The 24,175-nt window shown below is 44.2% G+C and overlaps 1 protein-coding gene across 10 annotated transcripts in view; it reads left to right on the top strand.

Annotated features, from left to right (window-relative positions):
- The window catches only part of CYP4F22 (cytochrome P450 family 4 subfamily F member 22), a 295,859-nt gene that overhangs the window by 191,805 nt on the left and 79,879 nt on the right, over positions 1 to 24,175 (top strand). For 8 of the 10 annotated variants that reach the window (XM_086960247.1, XM_086960238.1, XM_086960286.1 and 5 more), the window contains exons 4-5: positions 21,747 to 21,800; positions 22,333 to 22,460. In XM_086960247.1, the coding sequence (XP_086816373.1) occupies positions 21,747 to 21,800; positions 22,333 to 22,460 (182 nt within the window). Of the gene's footprint in view, positions 1 to 13,709; positions 13,855 to 21,746; positions 21,801 to 22,332; positions 22,461 to 24,175 lie in introns of all 10 variants that reach the window. The other 2 variants (XM_086960296.1, XM_086960255.1) reach the window with 1 other exon arrangement.

Genomic DNA, 24,175 nt, shown 5'->3' with positions numbered 1-24,175 from the left:
AAACATTGATTATATAAGGCCAGTAAAATTCGATCATTCTAATACATACATATAAAATTACACTGGTATATGATAGTTTAATTCATACTAAATATAAATCGTTTCATGCAAGTCATATCTTTGGTTTAGTTTCCCCGGTTGGTTTGTACATTTTCTACTTTGATTAAGCACACCCACTTACTTTGCTCAATAACTTATATTGTTTAGTCCATGCTTTGACTATGTACCAGTACGTCTGCATTTGGTCGGAAAAGCGAGATGGAGCAATTAATCAATCAAGGGGTTTAAAACGCGTGCTACTCACCCGTGAGGGTCTCAAGACACAGGGTGGGGGGAAGCAGCTCCGTATCAGTCGAAGAGCCAGGTCTTGAGGTCCTTCCTGAAACTATGCAGGGTCGGGGAGCGTCTGATGTTCACAGGGAGGTTGTTCCAGGTCTTGGCCACAATGTAGGAGAAGGCTCTTCCACCAGTTCTGTTTCTGTGAATGCGGGGGACCTTTGCCAGGGCGAGTTTGGCGAAGCAGAGGTTCCTCTTGGGTACGTGGAAGGACACTCTCTCGTTGAGGTTTTTGGGCCTGGTGTTGTTGAGGGATTTGTAGGAGTGGGTGAGGAGTTTGAAGGTGACCCTCTTCTCCACGGGGAGCCAGTGGAGGTCTCGTCGGTGTTGGGTCATATGTTTGTGGTGCAGAATCCCGAGCAAGAGAGAGATAGCGAGATCATTAATGACCTTCACAATTTGAGGTGGGATTTTAATGGTGTTAATATTTTTGCACCTGTCGGAGCTTCTCTGTTGCTTCATCTGTCACTAGGCCCAGAGTATGAAATGGTCCTCTCTCTTTCTCCTACATTTGCCAGATCTTTGATTGTCTCTAAGTGTGTGCATCACATGATGTACAAGTAATGTGTACAAAATTGGTGGGATTCATTAGAATTAGGGCATCACCCAAACCATTCTGTAAAGCTTTAACATTGTCTAGTCTACTAGGATTATGCGGCAATTGTATCTAAATAATGCAGCATAAAATACAATCTATGTGCCACATTTTCTGGTACAATTTTTTTCACCTATGTGAGATAGACTTTTTATTTGTGAAATCTCGAAATTATGATGATTATGTGACAATTTGTGTAGCAGATTTAGTTAGTCCATATTTATGTGGTAAACGTAGCAGTCTGAGAATTGCATAAATCCCCTGGACCTCATTGGTGTCCATTGGTTTATTAACAATGTATTCATCAAAAAGAAAACCAAATCTAAAAATGATAATTCCAGTCAGTTGCCACTATTAGATACACTATGAAGGAAATAGTTTTTCAGAGGTCCTGGTGAAATTTACAAACTATTCAGTACTTGACCTCATAGTTTATGATGTCACCAGAATTTGTTGATGGGAATAATGGATGATATTTCATGGTTACCCATTATGTTTCAACTAAGGGGCGTTATTTCAATGTTGGGCAGAAGAAATTCTGCCCGACACCGACTCAATCATGGGACCGACAGACACCCGGTCGACTGTCCCGACCGGCCTGTTATAATGCGACTGAATACTTTTCGTTGCATTCAACTTTTCTCGATGGGAACGTGTGTTACAGTCGTAAACCGGCTGTAACACAAGCTCCCATTGAGAAAAGGGAGGTGCTGTTCATCCCTGCACCATGTGGCACGCACCAGGGTGCCTGCCACAAGGTGTAGGGTTCAACAGGCCCTGCTAGAGACCCCCAAACACTCTATCCGACATGGTTTCCATGTCGGACGGGCCGGGATGGAAAGCATGTTGGAAACCGTGATCGTAATCTCAAGGGCGGAAAGACCTGCTCTTGAGATTACTTGCCGGCTTCCAACTGGCAGATAGGCTCCACGAGCCCATTAGAAGCCAGCCGGAATGACCTGCCAGCTTCCTTTCTGACTTCCTCCATCATAATGAGGCGGTCAGAAAGGAAACCAAGCGGCCCATTACGATGCAGCCCTAAAGGCTCCCACCGCATATATTTAAACATACACATTTTTTTCGGATCAGGTGTCTTAGGTTTGCCGCTCTATCATCCTGGTCCTCTGGCCCTGATCACTCTAAATATCAAAAAGTAATAAAGTTCCATTTGAATTGCCAACATTTTTCAATGAAGACCAGACCCTGACATATCTTCCTAAGAAACCAATATGAATATACCTCATTTTAAATGTAATTAACGCAGATTTGATAAGATAGATGGATCATCATCTTCAGCACTTTTATCTGTGCAGTATTACAGGATCAGCCTTCTCGAGGACCTACACAAGGGCGGTTACTCTTCTATCGTATATCCATTTATTGGCAGAGAATCTGTTGCCAATTTCACTTCTTATGTGCGGTTTCATTTCCAGTCGAACTTGCAGTGGTGCAACACACTGATTTTTGATGAGCTTGTGTCTCTTTTTCTCTGACCTACATGGAGTTCCTTGTTCTGATAGTACAATCACAAGTATTCCACTTTATTCTGTGATCAGACACCTGGGGTAGCTGGCTGCACTGTCCATATCATCTACATAGAGAAGTTCCTAGGTCATCCTGTCATATGGTTACTGCGTTTCTATATATTGTGTTAAGTTAGCATGAGTTTATTAAATGTTTAAACGACATATTTTCCTTCGGCTTCAGTTTGCACACGACACCTAATTGTTATTGTAGCTTTCAACCTAGACGAAAGATGTTATTTATTTGAGAATAATATGTTATTGCTCTGATATCAGTCGTGCTTGGTACAACTGTCTGCACACTGAGAACTGCACCCTCTAAGAATAACCTAACACAAGGTTGCTGAAAGCCTGATCCTCGCACTACATTAGACATAACACAAATAATGTTGCTGCCAACATTGGGCTCTACGCGGGTTTAAGATAGAGTTACAGGGAATGAATCAACACACTTGATGCTTCGCATGCAGAGAGCTGGTAGCTGTTGATGTGATCTACTCCTACTGAGAATTAGAGGTATGGGCCCGCCCTGCTAGAACCCAAACGAGACCTTCTTAGATATAATATAATAGGCTAATTAGGGTGCGCGAAATATAGGTGATACAGAATTCTATAGATTTTTGCATCATAACATGCTATCACCTTTTGCTTATTATGGATTAGTGACTATGCTGCTAACTCTGCTCTTTATAATATGTATGTTGGTATTATACAAGATACTGCGTTTGAGAACTTTGCATTGAAAAATAAACATTTCAAACTTGCACGTGTGTTCTTTGCCTCCCAGTTTCGGTTTGTAATGATTATATAACGAAAGAGTGTTCATGTGTTCCACGATACCTGAGGTACCCTAAGTTCATGTTCTGGATTGTCTAAGTCATTGGGAAGTAATTACTACCGATGAGACACTGTAGCTAGCTTGGTAAGGGGATTTCTGAAACAAAGGTGAGTTTTGGGTCACCCTAACTCACCCAGGTTCTAGATCTCTATGCACAGTTCTGTGGGAGAACGGAAACCCTGCGACATGGCGCCCATACGTTGCTGGCCTTATATCATGACACTCGAGTAGTATATCATTCAAACCTTAACCCCTTCATTCCCGTTTCCGGAAAACGGTGATGTTGGAAACCTACCTATTTTTGAAATAGGTCTTTTCAAGCTTGATTTTATCTAAAACGGTTTCTTTGAATTACTACCCAGTTGTGCTACAAAGTAATCTTTGTTTTTTTCATCTTCCTGTGCTATCATGGCACAAGCCGTGGACATCCCGCAGCATAGTCGCATTGCGGTGCGTGACCACTTGCGGGCTTATAATATCCCTGTTGAAGGCTTGGCTGTAGTTCTAGTGGTGAGTGCGGAACATGCTTACCCGTACGAACTATTTTATTCGTGGGTGACATTTCCGGCGGTGAACGCTAATTCAGGCGTTTTCCATTCCTACACTGCTACGGCTGTACCGGCTGCGTATGCTCCGTACAGGGCACTGGAGGTTCCTATTGATGCTTGGCAGCATGAAGTTTGGTTTGGTGGCGCCCTACCGCACGCTTTAACCGCTCCGAGGTTGGGTCCTTTGTCCATTCCGGGCACACCTTGGCCCGCTTTGGCTGGATTCACTCCTCACCCTAATCGCGCCACTTGCAACGTGGCTGATCTGCGGCAACTTCATGAAGTCGCAGTGGCAGTGATTAGAGCGCTTGCTCATTACACTAGCCGTAATGTTCAAGACGTAGCCCCTAGGGGTGCACAGCTTCGTGCAGAACAGGCTGGTTTGAAAATCAATCCTGTCATGGTGAATTCCGTGATGGGCAAAAAGCCGCAGGACAAGGATGATTTTCCGTTCTGGCTTGCAGAGAAATTCGGCCAGCTGGAAGCTGTGTTTCCTAATACAAATCCCGGTGATAAACACCGGATTCTTACACTAAGTTTACCGAAAGATTTGGCACCTGAGCTTGTTGACTGTGAGACCTAGGGTAAGACTTTTGCAGCGGTCTATTCGAGGTGCTACGGCACCCCGTCTGTGACCAATCTGGGTGCAGTCCTTAAACGGGTTCAGGATGAACACGGACCTGAGTCGGCGGTCGAATTGGGTATGCGCCTGTTTGGCTCCTTTGATGTAGTTTGCGATCTGATCCTTGCAAATGTCAAGGGAGATGCAGTGAACTTTCAGGTTGCTAACGCTTTGGCGTTGATTCCCGAGGCCGAGAGACCCCGTCAGTTGGCAAGGATCATTGTGGCTGCTTATATAACGGTTGGCCGCAATGCAAAGGTGCTTAAGGCTTTTCCTGATAAAGAGAAAAAGCAGCCCCAGGGTCAGTCTTCGGAAACTAGTGGTCAACCTAAGTCCAAAAAACAGAATTGGCCTAAAAAGCAGAATCAGGGTAAGCAACAACAACAACAAACACAGGTTTCTGCTCCTGTGTCTCCGTTGCCTGCGCAGTCGGATCGTGTTTATGATTTGCGCGACCGCGCGATGATTAAATCGCCTGAGAGGTTTCAGGCTTCTGACCAACGCTCTCCTCGTTCCCTTCAGGACTCATCGGCTCCGTCAACCGGTGGTGGAGGGGGCGGCAGGGGCCGGGGTGGCCAGCAAGGACGTGGTCAGCCCCGCCCGCGTAACGGTGGAGAGCAGCAGGAAGGCGCTACGCCCAAGAGACCACAGTTTGCCACGAAGAAAGTCGCTGCCCTGACAGCGCATCGTTATGCCCCAGATAGTGAGAACGCGGCTTCGGAATCTGACGTGGGCTCTGACCTTGCTGGACAGCGCGGCAGAGATTACCATAGTGAGAGAGGCCCTCCGTCCACTGTTGAAGGTGACAGCGACTGATACTTATGTTGTGATTGAAACTGCTGATACGCATGTTGCTCCCCCTGAACGTCTTTTTGAAATTGTCCTGTTAATTGAAGGTGACATGCAGCGAACTGTAAAAGGGGTATTTTGGGAAAATCTCTCGTCTACGTATGACATTTTGCTTTCGGAGGCTGACTGGCCCCCACCTTTTGTTCTCGCAGCTCCGCGAGGGGAGGAGGTAATCCTACCCAGTTTCGCGCACACTGTATCGAGAGTGGAAGCGCTGCATTTTGCAGAAGAGTGGGCTCTGGCGCTTGCGCCGGCTGTGTACCGCAATCAGTGTGGCTGGGATAAATTGTCTCCAAGCCATGAGATTCCGTTACGGTCTCAGCCGCAGCCTCAACCTCAATATCCCATACGGCGTGAAGCCAAAGCTTCAGTCGCGGCTCTCCTTGAACAATTGGAATATCCAGGTGTAATTGAAACGTGTGTGTCACCGATGAATAACCCCCTTTTTACTGTAAACAAGCCGGATGGCTCTTATCGTTTGGTTTTGGATTATAGGCATTTAAACTCGCATTGCCGTAACTGCGCAGTACAGAATACTCATGGCTCTGCTTTAGTGAATAGTCTTGAGCGTAAACGGTTCAAAACCACTCTCGACATTTCCAATGGTTTTTATGCACATAGATTAGACGGTCTAAGTTACCAATGGACCAGTTTTACATGCGGCGGTGTGCAAAAAAAATGTTTTGGCGTCTCCCAATGGGCTATAAGAACAGTCCTGGAGTATTCTCCACCCGCATTGTCTCTCTTCTGGAGGGCATCGACCCGGTTGCTTGTTCGTATGTGGATGACATTTATCTCACAGACGACGATCTTTGGGAGCATCTGTGTCGAGTAAATAGCATAATTTGTAACTTTGCAGACATTGGTTACAAGTTTAACTTTGCAAAGTCGCACATTGCAGAGTACACAGTGTTGTTTCTCGGTTACGAGCTTAACAACGAGGGAAAAGGGTTAGCACCTCACTTCCTGGAGAAATGCGCACAATTGCGCTCTCCGACAACGCTGAAAAAATTACAATCTCTACTGGGCTTCTTGAATTTCGGGAGGACTTACATTCCGGAATATGCCCAGCGTATCAAGCCTTTAAATGCTTTGATACAACCATCTTTTTCCAAATCATGCTGGCTGCCTGAGCATTCAGCCATTCTGCAATCTTTGCAGGCTGATTTGCTCGCTTCTGAATACTTACAGACTCGTGATAACCAGACCAACCTGGTGATAAGAATTACCCCTGGCGCGGTGGGTTTCACGTACCTGACTTTTAATGAAGGAGATACAGTACCTATTGCTTACAAGTCACACTTGTACACTTCGGCTGAATTGCGTTTTTCCACTGTGGAGAAAGTTTTAACGGCTGTGCAGATGGCAATTCTTAAGGAACGTGCCCTGTCACAAGGAAAGCGCATGTTGGTTGTTACCCTGTGTCCTGCCTTAGAGGCGGTTACGAAAGCCAGTGTACCTAATTCCAAAGCTTTGCACCCTCGGTGGATTCAATGGGCTGCATCCTTAACGTCCCAGGATGTCACGTTTATTTTTGACGCCACTTTACGGTCGCAGGAGTATTTACAGTATGAATTTGTTCATCCTGCTCCTTTAGCAATGCGGCCGTTGGAGGATTTCCATTGCATCATTTACACTGATGGTTCGGCGCAGGTTGCGCATGGCTCTAAACATGCCTACGTTTCCGCATGTGCCATTGTGGTCGGTGCCATGGTGAACGACGAGTTCAAGTCCAGTGTCGTGCACACGCAGACGCTTGGAGACTGCACCGCACAATTAGCTGAGCTTCGTGCTCTGATGCTCGCATTGGAGTACGCAGATCCAAGTGTGACGACTTTGATCGTAAGTGACTCTTACTACTGTGTCCAGTCTTACAATGAAAACTTGTTCTTTTGGATTCAGAATGAGTTTCGTGATTCCAAAGGTAGCACAATAAAACATAAAATGATCTGGGTCCGAGTGGCGGAACTTAAAGAGAAGTTGCCACTCGTGTTTGTGTTTCATACTCTCGGCCATCAGCGTGTGGGGGTCCACGCTGTTGGTAATTCGCTTGCTGATGAAGCAGCGAAGTCAGCGGTATCAAAATACTTAGTTGCAGCAGTCACGAGGTCCAAAAGCAAAATAGATAATGACATCTTGGCAGCTGTTGCTGCAACAGAGAAGGGAGGTAAATATCCTGCGGGGTTCCCTTCTAAATACACGTACCACTTAAGTCCTGATAAGGTTCCTTATGTGAAAATTCCTGATGTTGGCGAACGTCTAGTTCCCAACTCGGATCGCAGGGCTACTTTGATTACAGCGGCTCATGAAGGTGTGGCGTCTGCGCATGCGGGCGTCTCAGCCACTGTAACTCAGCTACAACAAAGGTTCTGGTGGCGGGGACTGTACAAACAGACGCGCGATTATGTCCTTCAATGTGACATTTGCCAGCAGATTAAACCTTAGTCTTCTGCTCGTCCGCCTCAGACACAGTTGTACATCTCGAATAAACCGCTTGGATGCGTTTATTTGGATCACTGCGGTCCATTTTCTTCTGATACTGCATACAAATACATCTTAGTAGCAGTTGATTCATGCACACGCTTTGTGTGGGTATGGCCACATCGGAGCGCTGATTCACGGACTGTCATTAAGGATTTGCGAGTCTTTGTGGGAATTTTTGCCTGTGGTACCTTCCATTCGGATCAGGGTCCGGCTTTCGCCTCTAAGGCGTATAAGGATGCTATGGTTTCGTTGGGGGTCCAAGTCAAGTTTTCGAGTCCCTACAGGCCCGAGGGCAATAGTGTAGTTGAACGAATGAACCGCGACTTAAAGCAATCTTTGACAGCTCGAGTTATAGGCACTGGCAGAAACTGGCTGTCCCACCTCAATGGCGTGCAGCGTGCGCTTAATAATCTCCCTAGAAGGTCTCTGGGTGGGCGGACCCATACGAAATGCTCTTTGGTATCAAGATGTATGTCCCTGACCTCGATGGGCTAGACTGCAAGGCCCAGGCCACGGCCTTTGACGTAGATGAACATTGCAATGTTTTACAGAATCTACAAAAGACCAGAGACAGTCTTGCAAAGGAACATTTGCCCTCCACATCGGATGATGCGCTGCAGATCCCGGTAGTTGGCTGGCTACCCCAAGTTGGAGAACTGATTCGAGAGAAGATCGATAACAAGAAAGAGTTTGGTCCCTCATATCGTGCACCGGTTCGAGTTCTTGGAGTGAAGGGCACAAGAACAGTCATTTTACCGCCACTTCCAGGTCGTAAGGAAAACAGATTTATTTCTATTGACAATGTCAAGACACACAGGGTGGCCGATTCTTCATAGCATGACACCGGCTGTATCCTGTCCTTCCATGGTGAGGCACACTGTGCTGGCTATTACATCTGGTGCAGAACAGGAGGTGTCCCTCGAGATGCCTGCCATATCCAGTCCTTTATTAAATACTATTCCTGTAACTAACATTGATGAGTTGAACTACACCTATCCTGCTGATTTATCGATGCCTGATTTGCAGACTCGTTTGGCCGACCAGTCCAGATTCTCTTTTGACTCTGTTTCGGAACCTTCAAAGAAACCCTCAACTATTGCAAAATATGCCACCTTGTTTAAAAATCATTTTTTAATTCCCCCTTGGACATACATTTGGTTGATCCTATTTTCATTTTACCTTTTTATGTCAATTGGTTTTGTTTTATTTTTTCCGCCTGATCGATGGTCACTACGTTAAAGAAAGAACAGGAATTCGGTACCTTAATGGAACATTGGCCCCTCTTTCCTCTTCACATTCAGCGCACAGACTGAAACGAAACTTAAATACAGTTAACATTACTGCTTGGCCTGTCCTTGATGGGATTGTGTGGGATGCGGTTAGGTTTCAGATACATGGGCCCACTGAAGTGATTAATGTTCCAAATGTGCTTAGAGTAAACATGGGAGAAGTGATTAAACAAAATATACGTTCTGATGATTGGGATATTCAGGCCGTAGAAGCATTATTCTCTGATTTGAAATACTATGCTGCCTTCGATGCTGAGGATCTGTATTTAGATTCTATTAATTATGGTGATTTGTTTTGTTTTCAACATTATGGTAATCATTTTTTGCATAAGACAAATTCAAGGAGGGTTGCTGTAAATTATACACAATGGGAACATTGCCCTGCTCCATTAGGTGGCAGCTCCAATACGTTTCTGAAAAAATACACTTATTTCACAGACTTTAATCAATCGAATCCTGAGTCATTTTATTTCAAAATGACACAAAAGTCCATGTCCAAAGTTAGACTTACCGATACAAAATTACTGTATTCGAAGTCCTTTCTAGACAGGTTGGCTGTAGATGGTTACGAGTTTTGGAAAGGAACAATTGACCTTAAATCGGTTTGGGGTACCAAGGATTGGCAGGTACAAGGCACTGAGGCTTTGCACCGTGCATGTCTCATCCCGAATCACATGTTGTTTTTAAATTCATCCATTTTCCAAACAACATGCTTTGGATTGGCTACTTCTAAAAAATTAAGTACACCGACCATCCCAGATTTAGAGGAATATTCAGGTTGGGGTAATTTTACTAATTGTCCATTCATGAGTTGCAAGCTCTATTGCACAATTCATCCTTTAACGTTTCCAGTTTGGATTCCAAGGGTTGGCTGATGTGGCATAGGAGTGCTGATTCTTGCCAACGTCGTTTTCTGGGTTTGGCTGAAGGGTTCACAGAAGTCAGACCTGATCCCCGTTTTGAAGAAGATTATACTGTCACAACTTATTCTGTGGGGAAGCTGTGTCAGAATTGGTTGCAACATTCCACATTAGCTGCAGTTAAACTACATCTGTCTCAATTAAATGATAATGTGGATTTGAACGATTTTATAAAAGGCCCAGCTAGAGGTAGATCTAAACGGTGGCTTTATGCGATTTACAATGAAATTTGGAAAGTTTCCCAAATTGAGGCTGCTAAGCGCCTGAGAGCTATTGATCAAGCAAATTTAGAAAAAGTGCTTGCAGTTGTCGATAACAGTATTAACACGCTTTCTTCCCGAATTTACACGTTGAACAATATTGTGTCTTCTGTTGTTGACATTGTACATGATGAAGTGTCCGTGTTATATCATGGTCAAAATCAATTGCGTTCTGTGATGCAGTTTGCTTGGACACTACAGACTCTGAAGTCTGGTCGAGTGCCTTGGAGTTATATGAACGTCTCATCACTATTTGCCCCATTTAATTTGACTGAAAAACAGCGCATGCTTTCAATGAGAGATGCATCATTTTCTGTGTTACACATTGAAAAATTAGAATCCTTGCCCTTTTCTGTGGCTGAGGTGACTGCTGCTACATGGCTTATCCATGGTATTATTACCTTACCTTTTGCTCTGTATAAATTTACAAACTGTATGAAATATATAGCTATAGGGCGATATGAACCATTGGGCAGTGCTTTCCTCCATGAGACATGGTCTTTACCATACACATACAGATGCCTAAAGGAGGGGAATGAAGTGAATCTGAATGGTGAAGAATGTACACAGTCGCCTGACCGCTCACTAATATGCAGACACATCCAGTTGCATGGTTCTTGTAATCAGGACAAGCCTAATTTGGCCTGTGTTTTGAAGGGGACACCGGTTCCTGCAATGGTTCCCACCTTCACTTTATTGTCCAACGGTAGTTATTTACTTTTGAATAACCAACTGTGTTGTGGGTTAATGGTCGGTATCGCATATGTGGTTACTGTATCAGAAAGGGTGGTGTGTTGCAAGAACGTGTTATATCCACCCAGGCATGGGAATTTGGATGTTTCCATTTGGCCAAGAATACCAACCTTGAGAACGGAGTTCAATGGTTTGAGCCGAATAAGAGCCCTTTTGTCTCAAAAAGAAGTGGCCCTGAGCTCTGCCCGCGAAACTTATGTCCTTCACATAGCTAACACACGCACAAAGGTGCAGGCACTTTTAAATACTGATTTGCCGTTTCATTTCTCCGAGCTGGTTCATCAAATCTTCAATGCCTCCTCCACAACCGGCCTAGCACATTTTTTTAAATTGGTTAGCAGTGGTCTCGTGACTACGTTTGAAAAAGTATTTGGTAATATCCCTGCGTTCTTTCATTCTATATTTGCAAGCCTGTTTGGCGGATTTCCTGTTTTGCTGGCTTTGGCTGCAGGCGTTCTGGTGATATTTTGCTTTCTAAAACATGGATGCCCATCCTGCGCAAAGAAACGCTCAGCCCCTACTGATGCAGTTTCGCAACCGGATGCTTGATTACTATGGCTCCTTGCCGCTTGTGACTTTAAGCACGGCTTTTGGATTATCGTTCCGATTTTCCTATTTCACATGTGTCCAGCCTGTGTTTCATTGCCTGAGCTGTGATTTCGACTGGGCCATTGATTTGTGTCTCTGCTTACCGACTTCTCCTGACGTCGATTTTGATCAGCTAATGAGCCCCGTAGTTGCTCACGAGTTGGTTTGTTCTGGCGAAAGGGTTATGGCCGTGGCAGCGATGCATGGACTAATGGGTCAGTGGGACATATCCGCAGCAGCGCATGACTTTCTGGCACATAGCATTCTCGAGAACCCACTGAGTTGTCCTCTGATGTTGCTAGAGAATTCAGTGCTGGAGGAGCACGTATGTTCTTTCCCATTGCTTAATTGGATGGCTGAACAGTTTTCGGATGATGACAGTGATTTCATGTTGGAAGCTGTCGCTACCTATTTTGCATATTCATTCAATCCATGAGTGACTTTGAAGACTTTCATTATTATGGCACGTGACTTTTTAGTAATTCTGAATGGTGCCTTTTTATTACGAACATTCGACTTTCATTTGTTCTAGGCCTGTGGACTTGTAGTTGGCCTTAGATTCGAATTTTTATATTTTGTGTGGCCACTATAGGCGTTCATACATTTTTTTTTATTATTAAAAACATATATACATTTACATACATTTAGCTTGGCTCAATACTGTTGAACTCTGCTTTCATGTTTTGCCTCTCATATAGTATTGGCTTATATTTTCTTCCTTTTTTAACCGTCCTCGGATCATTGGGGGGGTGTCATATGGTTACTGCGTTTCTATATATTGTGTTAAGTTAGCATGAGTTTATTAAATGTTTAAACAACATATTTTCCTTCGGCTTCAGTTTGCACACGACACCTAATTGTTATTGTAGCTTTCAACCTAGACGAAAGATGTTATTTATTTGAGAATAATATGTTATTGCTCTGATATCAGTCGTGCTTGGTACAACTGTCTGCACACTGAGAACTGCACCCTCTAAGCATAACCTAACACAAGGTTGCTGAAAGCCTGATCCTCGCACTACATTAGACATAACACAAATAATGTTGCTGCCAACATTGGGCTCTACGCGGGTTTAAGATAGAGTTACAGGGAATGAATCAACACACTTGATGCTTCGCATGCAGAGAGCTGGTAGCTGTTGATGTGATCTACTCCTACTGAGAATGAGAGGTATGGGCCCGCCCTGCTAGAACCCAAACGAGACCTTCTTAGATATAATATAATAGGCTAATTAGGGTGCGCGAAATATAGGTGATACAGAATTCTATAGATTTTTGCATCATAACATGCTATCACCTTTTGCTTATTATGGATTAGTGACTATGCTGCTAACTCTGCTCTTTATAATATGTATGTTGGTATTATACAAGATACTGCGTTTGAGAACTTTGCATTGAAAAATAAACATTTCAAACTTGCACGTGTGTTCTTTGCCTCCCAGTTTCGGTTTGTAATAATTATATAACGAAAGAGTGTTCATGTGTTCCACGATACCTGAGGTACCCTAAGTTCATGTTCTGGATTGTCTAAGTCATTGGGAAGTAATTACTACTGATGAGACACTGTAGCTAGCTTGGTAAGGGGATTTCTGAAACAAAGGTGAGTTTTGGGTCACCCTAACTCACCCAGGTTCTAGATCTCTATGCACAGTTCTGTGGGAGAACGGAAACCCTGCGACAATCCACTATAGGTTTCTGTACTATCCATATTTTCTACACATGGAGAATGATTCACAAAAAGACATTTTGTGTTTGTGCACTGGATGTTTCTTCTACAGAAAGAATGATCCGTGGTCAGACACCATGGGTTTGTGCAATGCATGTTTCATATGCAGCAAGAATGGTCTGTGGTCAGATACCAATGGTTTGTGCACGCACATACCATCTACATAGAGAAGGGTTTGTCCACTGTGTGTATCCACTACATCAAGGTAGATCAGTGGTGTTCACTGCACATATCCTATGCATTTATAATGACCCACGGTCAGACACCCTCGTTTGTGCTCTACAAATATCGCCTACTTGGAGATCGAACACTGCTTACTGTTCAAGTGTCCACTTGCCATTTGTTGAGCCTGCCTGTTCTCTCCTCACCGCATTGCAGATCAGGAACACAGAGGAAGGCCTGCTGAAAGTGAACGGCCTGGTGAACTCCTATACTTACGCATGCTCCTGGTGGTTTAGTGTCTTCTACCCCATTGTGAGAATTTTTCACCCTGATTGGTTGAAATGCGTGCTCCAGGCATCACGTAGACAATCAGCCCACCTTTCGTCAGCTTTCTTCCTCTGCTTGTCTGCTGAACACTAACACATCTTTATTGAGTTTTTTTTTATACAATCCAGCATGCCATTCTGTAAAGATGCTGAACACTAACATGCTGCTGAAACCGCACTGTGAAACCACAAAGCATTTTAGAGGAATGTTAAGATGCTGTATTGGAGTAAATTTGGATGAGAAGAGAAACCACATAAAAAAAAAACTGCCACTAGTATACATTGCACGTTTTCCTGTCCAAAAGATTCAGTTCACAAATATTTTGGTTGCAATAAGATACTAGTTTAACCTCTCAAATATGGCTGCCAGGATCCCAGATGAAGTAGAAATCTGCTTAGTTGATCCTCAAAAAATAAGCCGAACTTTTATTTTGTTTATTTATTTGTTTTTTTGCTAAAGTACATCAAAACAATATAGTAGGGAATCTGAGCACGGTGCATAGCAGGTGTATGTACAAACCCGACTGGTGCCCTTAATTGCAAGACTAAGGTTTACATGAGATTTCAAGAGAATAAAGATTTTATCTGAGAAATTGCATTGGTTAAAAAAAACTGCAGGTCAGAGGTCATAGATCAAGATAAGTCTGGACAAGCTAAGAGCAAACAAATCAGAGCTGTGAATTAGGGGAGTAGGGTCTCAAGCGGGAGCACGTGTCGCTAGGCAAGGTCACAAGCCATAACCTTCATTTTGAAAATGAGAACACTTGCAATGTACTTTCAGCACATAATGCTGCTTAGTATTATGTGAAAGATCTTAGCCAACCACACTTCCTGTAATCTTTTTCCTACTCCTATGCTGCATCCATATTTTGTAAATATGTCACAGGGATTGCATCGTTCTCTGAGCAAAGCATCAACACAGTACATCATTATTTAGAGTATGGTTAAGTTGGGGGATACTGTATGGTATTTAACACTAAGGCATATCAAACATATGCACTGTAGGAATGGTGTGATACGTTTGACTACAACTACCAGGTACCCTCCTATTGTGTAAAAGGACCCTCCCTGTCTCCGTTGGTTGCATGTGTCATCTTTCGGTCTCATCCTGGTATACTAAATATTGGGATGGGCTCAACTTCTGTAGATAGAGCAATATGACGATATGATAAAGATTGGCTGTAGGAGGATCAAAAGATAATTTTCAAAATACCAATACAGAAGATGGTGGTAATATTTAGATGTTTTTGCAGCATGACATCCTTAAAAAATGTCTGACTTAAGAGCATGCCCCCTGCCTACTCCTAGACGGCCTAAAAATTATAACCATATGGCAATATCATTTGTGTGTAGCATATCAGCTAAGTATGCCAGCATGTTATCCTCTGACCTTTTCCCTATTTCACACTTGGACTACTGGGGAAAGGCTAGAACTACTGATTGTTAGGGGTTAAAAGTGAGTCCTGAAGGAAGCCGTGGACCCATAGGGGCCAAACTTCATATGGTTGACATGTCGTTAAGCAGGATGTTTAGGCAAATAAAATCCACCGGTATCGATTTTTCTAATATTTTTAAACGTACCAGTTGAGCCCAAAATAAAGGGATACCAAAGTTACCTTTTTAAACCTCTTGCAACAGTGTAGCTATCCTGACCTTTACCGAAGTTCAGAAGGAAATAAAAATGTTGAGATTGCTAATGTGGATAACAACTACTGAACTGGATCCTTATAAGAAGTGGCATATTTATTCTTTAGCGTAATAGTCAATAACCCCGGGCCCGATTTACATGAGCATAAGCATATTCTGCTGCACCGGTTTATCTTAACCGCCAACATAAAAGTCCACCCACCGAATTTAGATGCGGGGCACACCACAGTTTGACAACAGTGAAGACTACTCTGTCTCCTCCGTGGCCAAACGTCTGCGATGGCCTGACAGAGTAAGGGTTGTTTGAGTAATGGCTATCTGTCCGCCCCGCTCAATTTAGGTGGGCGGACATATAGCTGTTTTTACTGCCCGCCACTGCAAGGAAAACCCTGGCGGTAAGGGCCAGTAAAAACTAAAAACGCCTCCCTTGCCATTGTATTTTTTTTGTATTATTAAATCAGAAATTCACCTTTTTTTAATTAAAAAACTTTGTTGTATGGCTGGGTCATGTTTGAAGGAGGAGTACGGCAAAGTTCCAATACATTGGCAGGAGCTGCCTTGCCAGCCCCTTAGTTCCCGTTAAAGAAAGCCACTCACATCACAATAACTTCAAGGAAGAAGCCGATTCTATAGTGTTTCTGTATTGAGCTTTCAGTTGAGCAGTGTGTGTCAAATAGGTACATTTCTTACCTTCGAAGCCCTCATCATTGTATTAGTGATATCAAAGATGGATTACTCAAACTTAATTTACCTGGGCTTCCCTGATGGCCTCAACCACAGGCTACAATTGGCACAAAATCAGGCAGCCAGGATGATCTACCAAAAACCGAGAAAATGCCACATCACCCCCTTGATGAATAAGTTAGCCAGTTAAACCACGCACGGTATTCAAGACCGGATGCATAATTTTTAAATCCCTGTATGTCAACAGCCCAGCTTTTATCTCCAGCCTCTAACAATACAAACCTGCACACCTACCCGCCATCTGAGGTCCTCGCAAAGAACCTTCTCGCCATTCCCCCCTTTAAAAATAAGAGACTCGTAGCTCAAGTTTTTCGGTACTCGCCCCCCAAATCCGGAACTTGGATGACCCCTTGCTACACAAAATGTAGATAGCTTTTAAAAGCAAGCCTTTTCGAACAGGCTTACGATTGAAACTGTGTGCAGTGTGCTATGTTTCTGTTATTCTAACGCCAAAACACCGCTTGGTGTACATGCGCTCTAGAAATTCCTATAACATAACATAACCAGACAACTTTTAAATTCAGTCGCCTGTAATCCACAGAAGGAAGAGAACAGGAGAATCCTCCCCTACAGAGTTGGACAGACTCGTAGCACCAGCCACAGGTCTGTATTTGTTATGAAAGAAATTTTCCAAAGATGTAGGAGCCTTGGATGGTTATGACACTGGATTTGAGACCGTCTCTCTGAGGTGTACAGCTGGTGGATTTTCTCATTCTAGTTAACCCACTCCACGGGACCCAAATGTCGTCACAAACCCAGCTCTCACTGCAGCCCCTACTGGCGGGAGATCTGGAGAAGTTAAGGGAAGGCCACACAAGCAATCGGTCCTGCGCATGCTGGTTCAGGTGTGTAGTTTGACATTGTCCATGCCTTCTTCCCCCAGCGACTATATTCTCAGCGCAGACTGGTTCTCAACTCTGCCACCTCGCCCCCCATACTGTGCATAGCACCACCTCCACCATCTTTTGGGGGGGGGGGGGGCACTTCTCCAGTTTTTTCTTGGTCAGGGGACTTCTTCTCACACTGGTGACAAACTATGAACAACTCACTGGTGAAGACAGCCGCAACCCAGGGAATCAATCTCTTTCTTTGGTAGGTAATGTTGCAGCCACTGGACAATATGCATCACTGTATCCATCCTGCATCCTGCAAAATAGTGCTCTGTGCAATCCTCTATTATCCGGATCAACGCCAGTGATGTACTAAGTTGTATCTATGCATCCTGCCGTGCCAAGTGCTGCTCTTTCTTGCAACTAATCACTATACTATAAGCAGCCTGTCTGCTTATTTCTATGCCTGTCCCTAAAATGGCCACCTTCTGAGACAACATATATTAACTGGAGGCCTGACCCCAACATTGCTGTCTTTTTCAGGTGCCCGCCATGTTATTAGCAGGTCAAAATTTAATGTACAAGTTGTTTTAGAAGGTGACACCTTTATGTTGCAACCTGTATAGACAGCACCATGCACAGCACTGCTGCTGCCTGTACGATTACTCTGCACTGTTGCTGCACGTGCTCTTCCTCGTCTGTGTGTGGGGGAAGGCAATGTAAGCATGCACAGTGACCAAGTTTTTCCATATTTGTTATATCTATGTGTATGAGAACCTTGTACTGCTGCCGCCATCACCTGTCCTGTAGCAGCTCTCTGTGCTGGAAAAAAGCTTGCACTGCTGCTTCATGTGCTGTGTGCTACTGAAGTTTGTTAATATTTCACTATACTAGCACAAGAATAATTAATATTGTCAAGCCATGTTAATAGAAGTTGGTTTCTGCCCCTCACAGCTGTAAGAAAGGGGCAGCTGCTTCCCAGTCCTGAGCTACCTCCTCCTCCTCCTCCTCCCTGCTGCGTATGCAGAAAAGCAACAAAAACATATCTTGTGGGGTTTTTTGTGCCACTTTTAACACCTTGGCTGCTTGAGATATTCCTCTCCTGTGCTGGGCCCTAATAGAAATGGGTGTGGTCATGACGAGCTCAGCTCTTCATGAGCACCGAAGGGGTTAAAGCATGTGCATAGAACCATCTCAGTCTACATTCTTAAATAGTCCATTAAAAATATACCACAATATGTGGTTTTTGGATTTAGCGTTTCTTCATCCTTCTTTAGAGTGGCTTGTATAGTTTTTTTGCAAACACTATAACAAGATGGCGGCGTAATTTACCATCTAAAGTAATTCTAATGACTCTACTACAGATGCGCAGCCCTATGAGAGCATGTCTAGGATACGTATAGATCATTTTGGTTCAGTGTGATGTTGGACAAATTGTTTTGGGTTTGACAGGAAACCTAATGCTCTTCAGGCTGAGGTAAAGTTGTCGAACTACTAAGAGCACGTGGAACATACCCATGTGACTAATGGCCGATTCACAAATGTAATCTTGAGCACGCAAATTAGAACTTCTGCACTACTATTTTATATAATCTTACATGGCCTTGTGAATTGACAAAAAAACATCTAAAATAGAAGTAAATGGAAATATTCAGGGAATATTCTTATACAATTAGCACAAATAGAAAGAACTGTGCTCTATTTGTGCTTTAACGAATAGAGAGGTGGGCATTTCAGGGTCAATTTACAAAGGCATTTAATAGTACTTAAAAGAGTATTCCAGTAGCGCTACTTCCCTTACTCGTAAATGCTTTCGTAAATTAGCGGGAAATGACATTGTCTCAAGCTCTGCTCTGGGAATTTAGGACTGATCAATGAGACCGAACTTGCTAATCATGCAATGCATCTCCAAGCATTCCACAACTTAATTGATTTCTAGATTTTCTCCAGCAATAGTGCCACTCTGTGCATCCCTAGAATGTCCTGGGGGAAATCTTTGTGAATCTACCCCCTGTGTTTGTAGTTAAAAATGTTAATGTAAGGAAAATTATGTGACCTGCTCTGGAGTTAGATTTAAGTAATACCGTGACAATAGCAGCATAAGTAGTGCCTGATTTAGAGGTTGGCAGACCGAGCGAAGGCTGTCCAGGTTGGTGAGGACTTAACGTCCGCAACCCTGCCTTTACTCTGCCCGCCAAATTTAGAGTTCACTGCTGGACCAGCGGTGAACGCCATGGGTTTGTATGAACCTCTGGCACCTCTGATGGCTCAAGCTGCAATGGGCCATCAGAGGATGGTTTATGCCAACTGAGTAAATTTGACTCCATCATGTAAACCTGCCGGTCCTCCTGACTCAATACTGAGTGGGTGGAGTGAGAGTTTGGCAGGCAGGGTACTGCGTCTCAGAGGAGACGGAGTGCCCTGTCCACCAAACTCTAGAACAGGCCCTTACTGTCGCTTACGGCACTGTCACTAAACCTGCTCCTTACTGGCCTCACAGGTTACATTGGATCCAATGGGCATGAGTGAGTGAGTGAGGTGGAGGCTTATACCGCGCAACTTAGCCCAAGGGCATAAAGGCTCCAAACAGGACAGAAAATCTCAAATCACCCAATCCAAGTCTACGAGTAGGCCTCTCGAACGAACCAGGTTTTCAATTCTTTGCGAAAACGCGCCAGAGAGGGTTGCCCTACCAGTTCAGATGGGAGGGAATTCCAGAGCTTAGGTACCAAGGTGGAAAAAGCTTTACCTCCCCATCTTGCTTTTGCAAATATAGGGACTGAGAGGAGATTTTTGGAAGATAACCGGAGGGCTCTACTGGGGGAGTAGGGATGAAGGAGGGACCTAATGCCCTCTGATCCAGAGCCATAAATAGCCCCGTGGGCAAGGCAAAGAAGCTTGAAAAAGATCCTAGACTGGGTGGGCAGCCAATGGCATGGTAAATGTTTAGAAGGGATCAGCAGGGCGGCTCTAGAGAAAAAAGAAATAATTTAATTGCAGACAGAGACACCTATCAGCCTGAAAGGTCTTCGAAATAGTAACATTTGTGAAATGTTAAAAGCACAGAACGTTTGTTCTACAGATCACCGACTCAGACTTTAGTTATTGCTATATATTAACCCTTAAAAATGGGCAATCAAATGAAAACAAAAAAGCTTTTGTTTTCCCAATCCAGCCTCAACAATAACTCAAACAACAAGGATTCTAGAATTTACCTTTGTTAATTCCTGTCAGTTTGAATTGTCTTCAGAGAGACTTTTTCCTTGATGATCCGGTGGTTTTATGATTTCGAAATGTCTCTTTGTTGGATTGCCTCTGTGTGTTTTAGGTTTCGGAATTTTACTTTGTTTCATAATATCCCTTTGAAACCTTTCCCAATTTTAAATTCCCAAATGGCCATTTCTTCGAAAACACCTGGGTCTGTATTACTGCTGGGGCATGCCTACCATGTCTGCATCAAGCACATCCTTAATTGAGTCTACATAGAAGAGGCAGGGACAGTGCCTGTTATGGCTGTAAGAAAATGTGTTTTCAGCAGCATGGGTGCTAACCTGACAGTTTGGGCCAATGCTAGAGAAGGCACATACGCGAAAAATGATACAGCGTTTTGAAGCTGTGGTTTCACATTTTACTGTCAGTGCCCATCTGACCTCGTTTTCAAGATGGGACAGTCCCTTCCCCACCCACCGCCCCTTCCCCCCCCGCCCCTTCCCCCCCCACCCCCCCACGCCAGTGCAATATGTGACTGCACTCACATGCGTGGTGAGATGCAAAGGGTTCCCTGGAAGCTCCATCGCCCCTTCCATGAGGTACTCAACCTATACACCTCCAAAGGCTTGTTTGCTGCTGCGCCTGCATCGCTAATACTGCGTGTTTACCAGCATAAAGTTGTTCCCTCATTTGCAAGTAGCCGTAGCCCCTTGCCAGTGAGTGAAGACTCCCTTGAGATTGTGGCAACACACAATTTGTGCCGGGACAATCCATATTACAGAACTGGCTAAACACGCGTTTGCGACCCACTTCTATTATACCAAAGAACCGAGTGGCACAAAAAGTGGGTGCAGATGTCCCCTTTGACCGTGCGACACAATGTGTGTAAAGACTTTTAGTCGGGTTTCAAGACCGGTTGTGCGTCCATTTTACTTGAGGTGGTATCTGCCGGCCATGATAAGGCTTTAGCCCGTTTACCGATCTTCCAATAGTAATGTGCAGAGCCAGACGCACCAGTGGTAACAACACAGCAGTCCTAGTAGAGACACTGGAGGAGTTGTTTCCTCTTCCTATTGGATAACAAGTACCTATTTGGTCCTGAATTCTAGAACAATAGAAAGTAGTTGAGTTCTTGTGCAACCTAGGATAACTGGGTACCACGGGTTGTGTGCTAGATCCAGCTGCATCACCACTGATCTCATGCAGGCCCCTGCTCTGTCTGCAGCTGCTGTGGCGAGGAAGTTTGTGTGTACCTTTGTGGGTTTGGTGTTGTGAAAGTCGCTGAGCTTGCTGTGTTTGGCATGAATGATTTGCTGCTCAAATGCCAACGCCTGCTTGGTCCAGCGGATCCTTGCTTTTGGCTGTGTGCTGTTAGGGTGCTGCCTGTCCCTTTCCCCAAAGTTTTGGGATGTGTGTATAAGAATTTGGCCCCAGATGTCCAGGCCCGTAGCGTGAGGATTATATACTATCATCGACTGTGTGTGCTTCCTCCACAGCTGTGATCGCTCCCAAGGATGAGCTCTTCTACGGCTTCTTGAGACCTTGGCTGGGTAAGTTGATTCCTTCTAAAAATGCTGCCTTGAGCCACCTTGCCTGACTAGTGTCCTCACCCCAGCCTAGGTTCCTTAACTTGCTGTGGTGTTCAGGCTGATCTCATGTTTGGAGGACATAAAATGGGAACTTGGGCACTCGGTTGGTATTTTTATGGAATTTATTGAGCAAACACAGTTTCCGTTACCTCTGGGTGCTGAAATATGGATCTACAAGATAGCAGTGGGTTGATGTGTCTACATTTTACTCTGCTGATGATTTGAAGAGGTAGACCTCTTTGAGTTTTCTAACATAGCTAGAATTAAAAATCACCTAGGTTTGCGATGAGATTCTGAATATGGCCATGGAAGGGCACTGCCAGAGATGGGCATCTTAAATCTACACATATAGTGTGTATGGTATCCTGTCTATCACTTGGGTGCCCTTTGCCCCTCAGAAACAGCACTTTGAACAGGTTTGGCCTGTTTATTTTTGTGAATAATTGGCATTTTACACTGGCCCTTCTAATCTTCAATGATGTATCTCTCCCAGGTGACGGTTTACTTCTCAGTAAAGGTGAAAAATGGGGACGTCACCGCCGGCTCCTGACTCCAGCCTTTCACTTCGACATCTTGAAACCCTATGTGGAGATTTTCAATCAGAGCACGGACATCATGCACGTGAGTAGACTGCTGACTGTCAAAAATCATGCATACGAGGGTACTCCTGCCAATCTTTCATTCTAGCAGAAGATGTCAATCATTTGGGTACCCAACTGCCAATCCGATATTAGGGACACCTGTACACACCTGCCTGAGATGCAATGCATGAGTACACACCTGCCTATCAGATGTCATGCACCTAAGTAAACTAGGGCTGGGTGGAGTTCAAAGTGACCAAAAATCTCAGCTGCGCAAGTGTGCGAGTGTGTTGGGTCATGCCGTTCACACTGATTTTCATACCGTGTGTTTGTCCTCTGCTGAAAAATCAGCTCAAATGGCACCATGCACAGCACAAGAGGGTGTTGCGTCTTTCTTCCACTCGAGTAGATTTTCTACTTGAACCGCAGCTTCCTCAATGCGAAAAGATGGTTTCTCAATACGAACGGTTGCAACCATCCTTAACTGCCCGCATTGAGAAATCTCGCTGGGAGGTGGTCTAGCGTTGATTACCTTCACTTACGCTTGCCAACTTAACGTTGGCGAGCGAGAACAAACTCAGCTCTGCGAAGAATGTTTCAGAACTCAGCATGCTCTCCGGAGTGCGGAAAACTCTGAAAACTCCACAAAAAGAGCAGAGTTCACCACCCAGGCCTAGTAAACACCCAGCAATCTTCAGAGCACTGACGACATTCACCACATTCAGCAACTCCTGCTATGATAAATCCAGGGATATTTTGTAAACCCTACAGCATTGACTCATCAACTTTTGAGGACACCCCGTTGCAGAGGGATGATGGATGATCTGCATTGCATCAAGATTGAGATTATTTACAACTCCTCACACCGAGTTTATTTCCTAGAGTAACCTGTATATCATGTGGCCTACTCATAGAATTACTTTTATAAACTTTGTGAAGAAATAGCACCAAAAAGTGAAACTAAATTGTGATACTGTTTACAGGGTGTCTTCTGTTGATTTAATGGTAGTTGTAGTAGCACTAAAGATTACTGTGGAGACAGTAGTAGTGGTACCAGAAACACCAAATTCTTAGTAGTAACAAAGTGTAGAACTAGAAATGGCACTAGCTGTGTTATCCGCATTGGTAGTGGTTTGAATAGTATTGTGGTTGTTGTGGCACAAAGAAAAGCACTCTGAGTGGTACATATAGTCGTATTAGTGTTTGTTTCACCACAGCTAATAGCAGATGAGGTACTTTTACTAGTAGTGATCGGGCTGGAATGACTTTTAGTGATGCGAGTAACAGTAATGAAAGCAGAAGTACTGATATTAGTAAAAATGGTGCTAGAGCCAGTGCTTGAAATAATACTCAAGTCCTGCTTCTAGAGGTACGCCTGCGCTGTCACTGTGCTTTCCCTGAGGACAGCAGCCGACAGGAGGGCACGGGGCTGCCGGACTCACCACAAATGCCTCACTATTAGGGACATCAGCAGCTCCTTTGGCCTAGTCTTACCCTGGCTTGGAGTGGTGGGGTTCTGAGCATCACAGCTGGAAGCTCTCATCAGAGCAAAGATGCTCAGCTTGTAACATCACGAGCTGCTAAGAGATAAACCGAGTTTCCGCCCTCAAACTGTGCGGCAAGTGTAGATGTATGCGGGCTATCTACGAATGTGAGGTTCATCTGTTTATATTACATAGCTGTCGTGTAAATAATACGCTAATAACCATTTAAAGAGTATTTTCTCATAAGGGTTCACACACTACCCCACTTAGA

This window comes from Lissotriton vulgaris, chromosome 1_1, assembly GCF_964263255.1.
Source record: "Lissotriton vulgaris chromosome 1_1, aLisVul1.2, whole genome shotgun sequence".
Classification (NCBI taxonomy): domain Eukaryota; kingdom Metazoa; phylum Chordata; class Amphibia; order Caudata; family Salamandridae; genus Lissotriton; species Lissotriton vulgaris.
The sequence above is the reverse complement of the archived record's forward strand: the minus strand, read 5'-3'. Positions and strand labels throughout refer to the sequence as shown.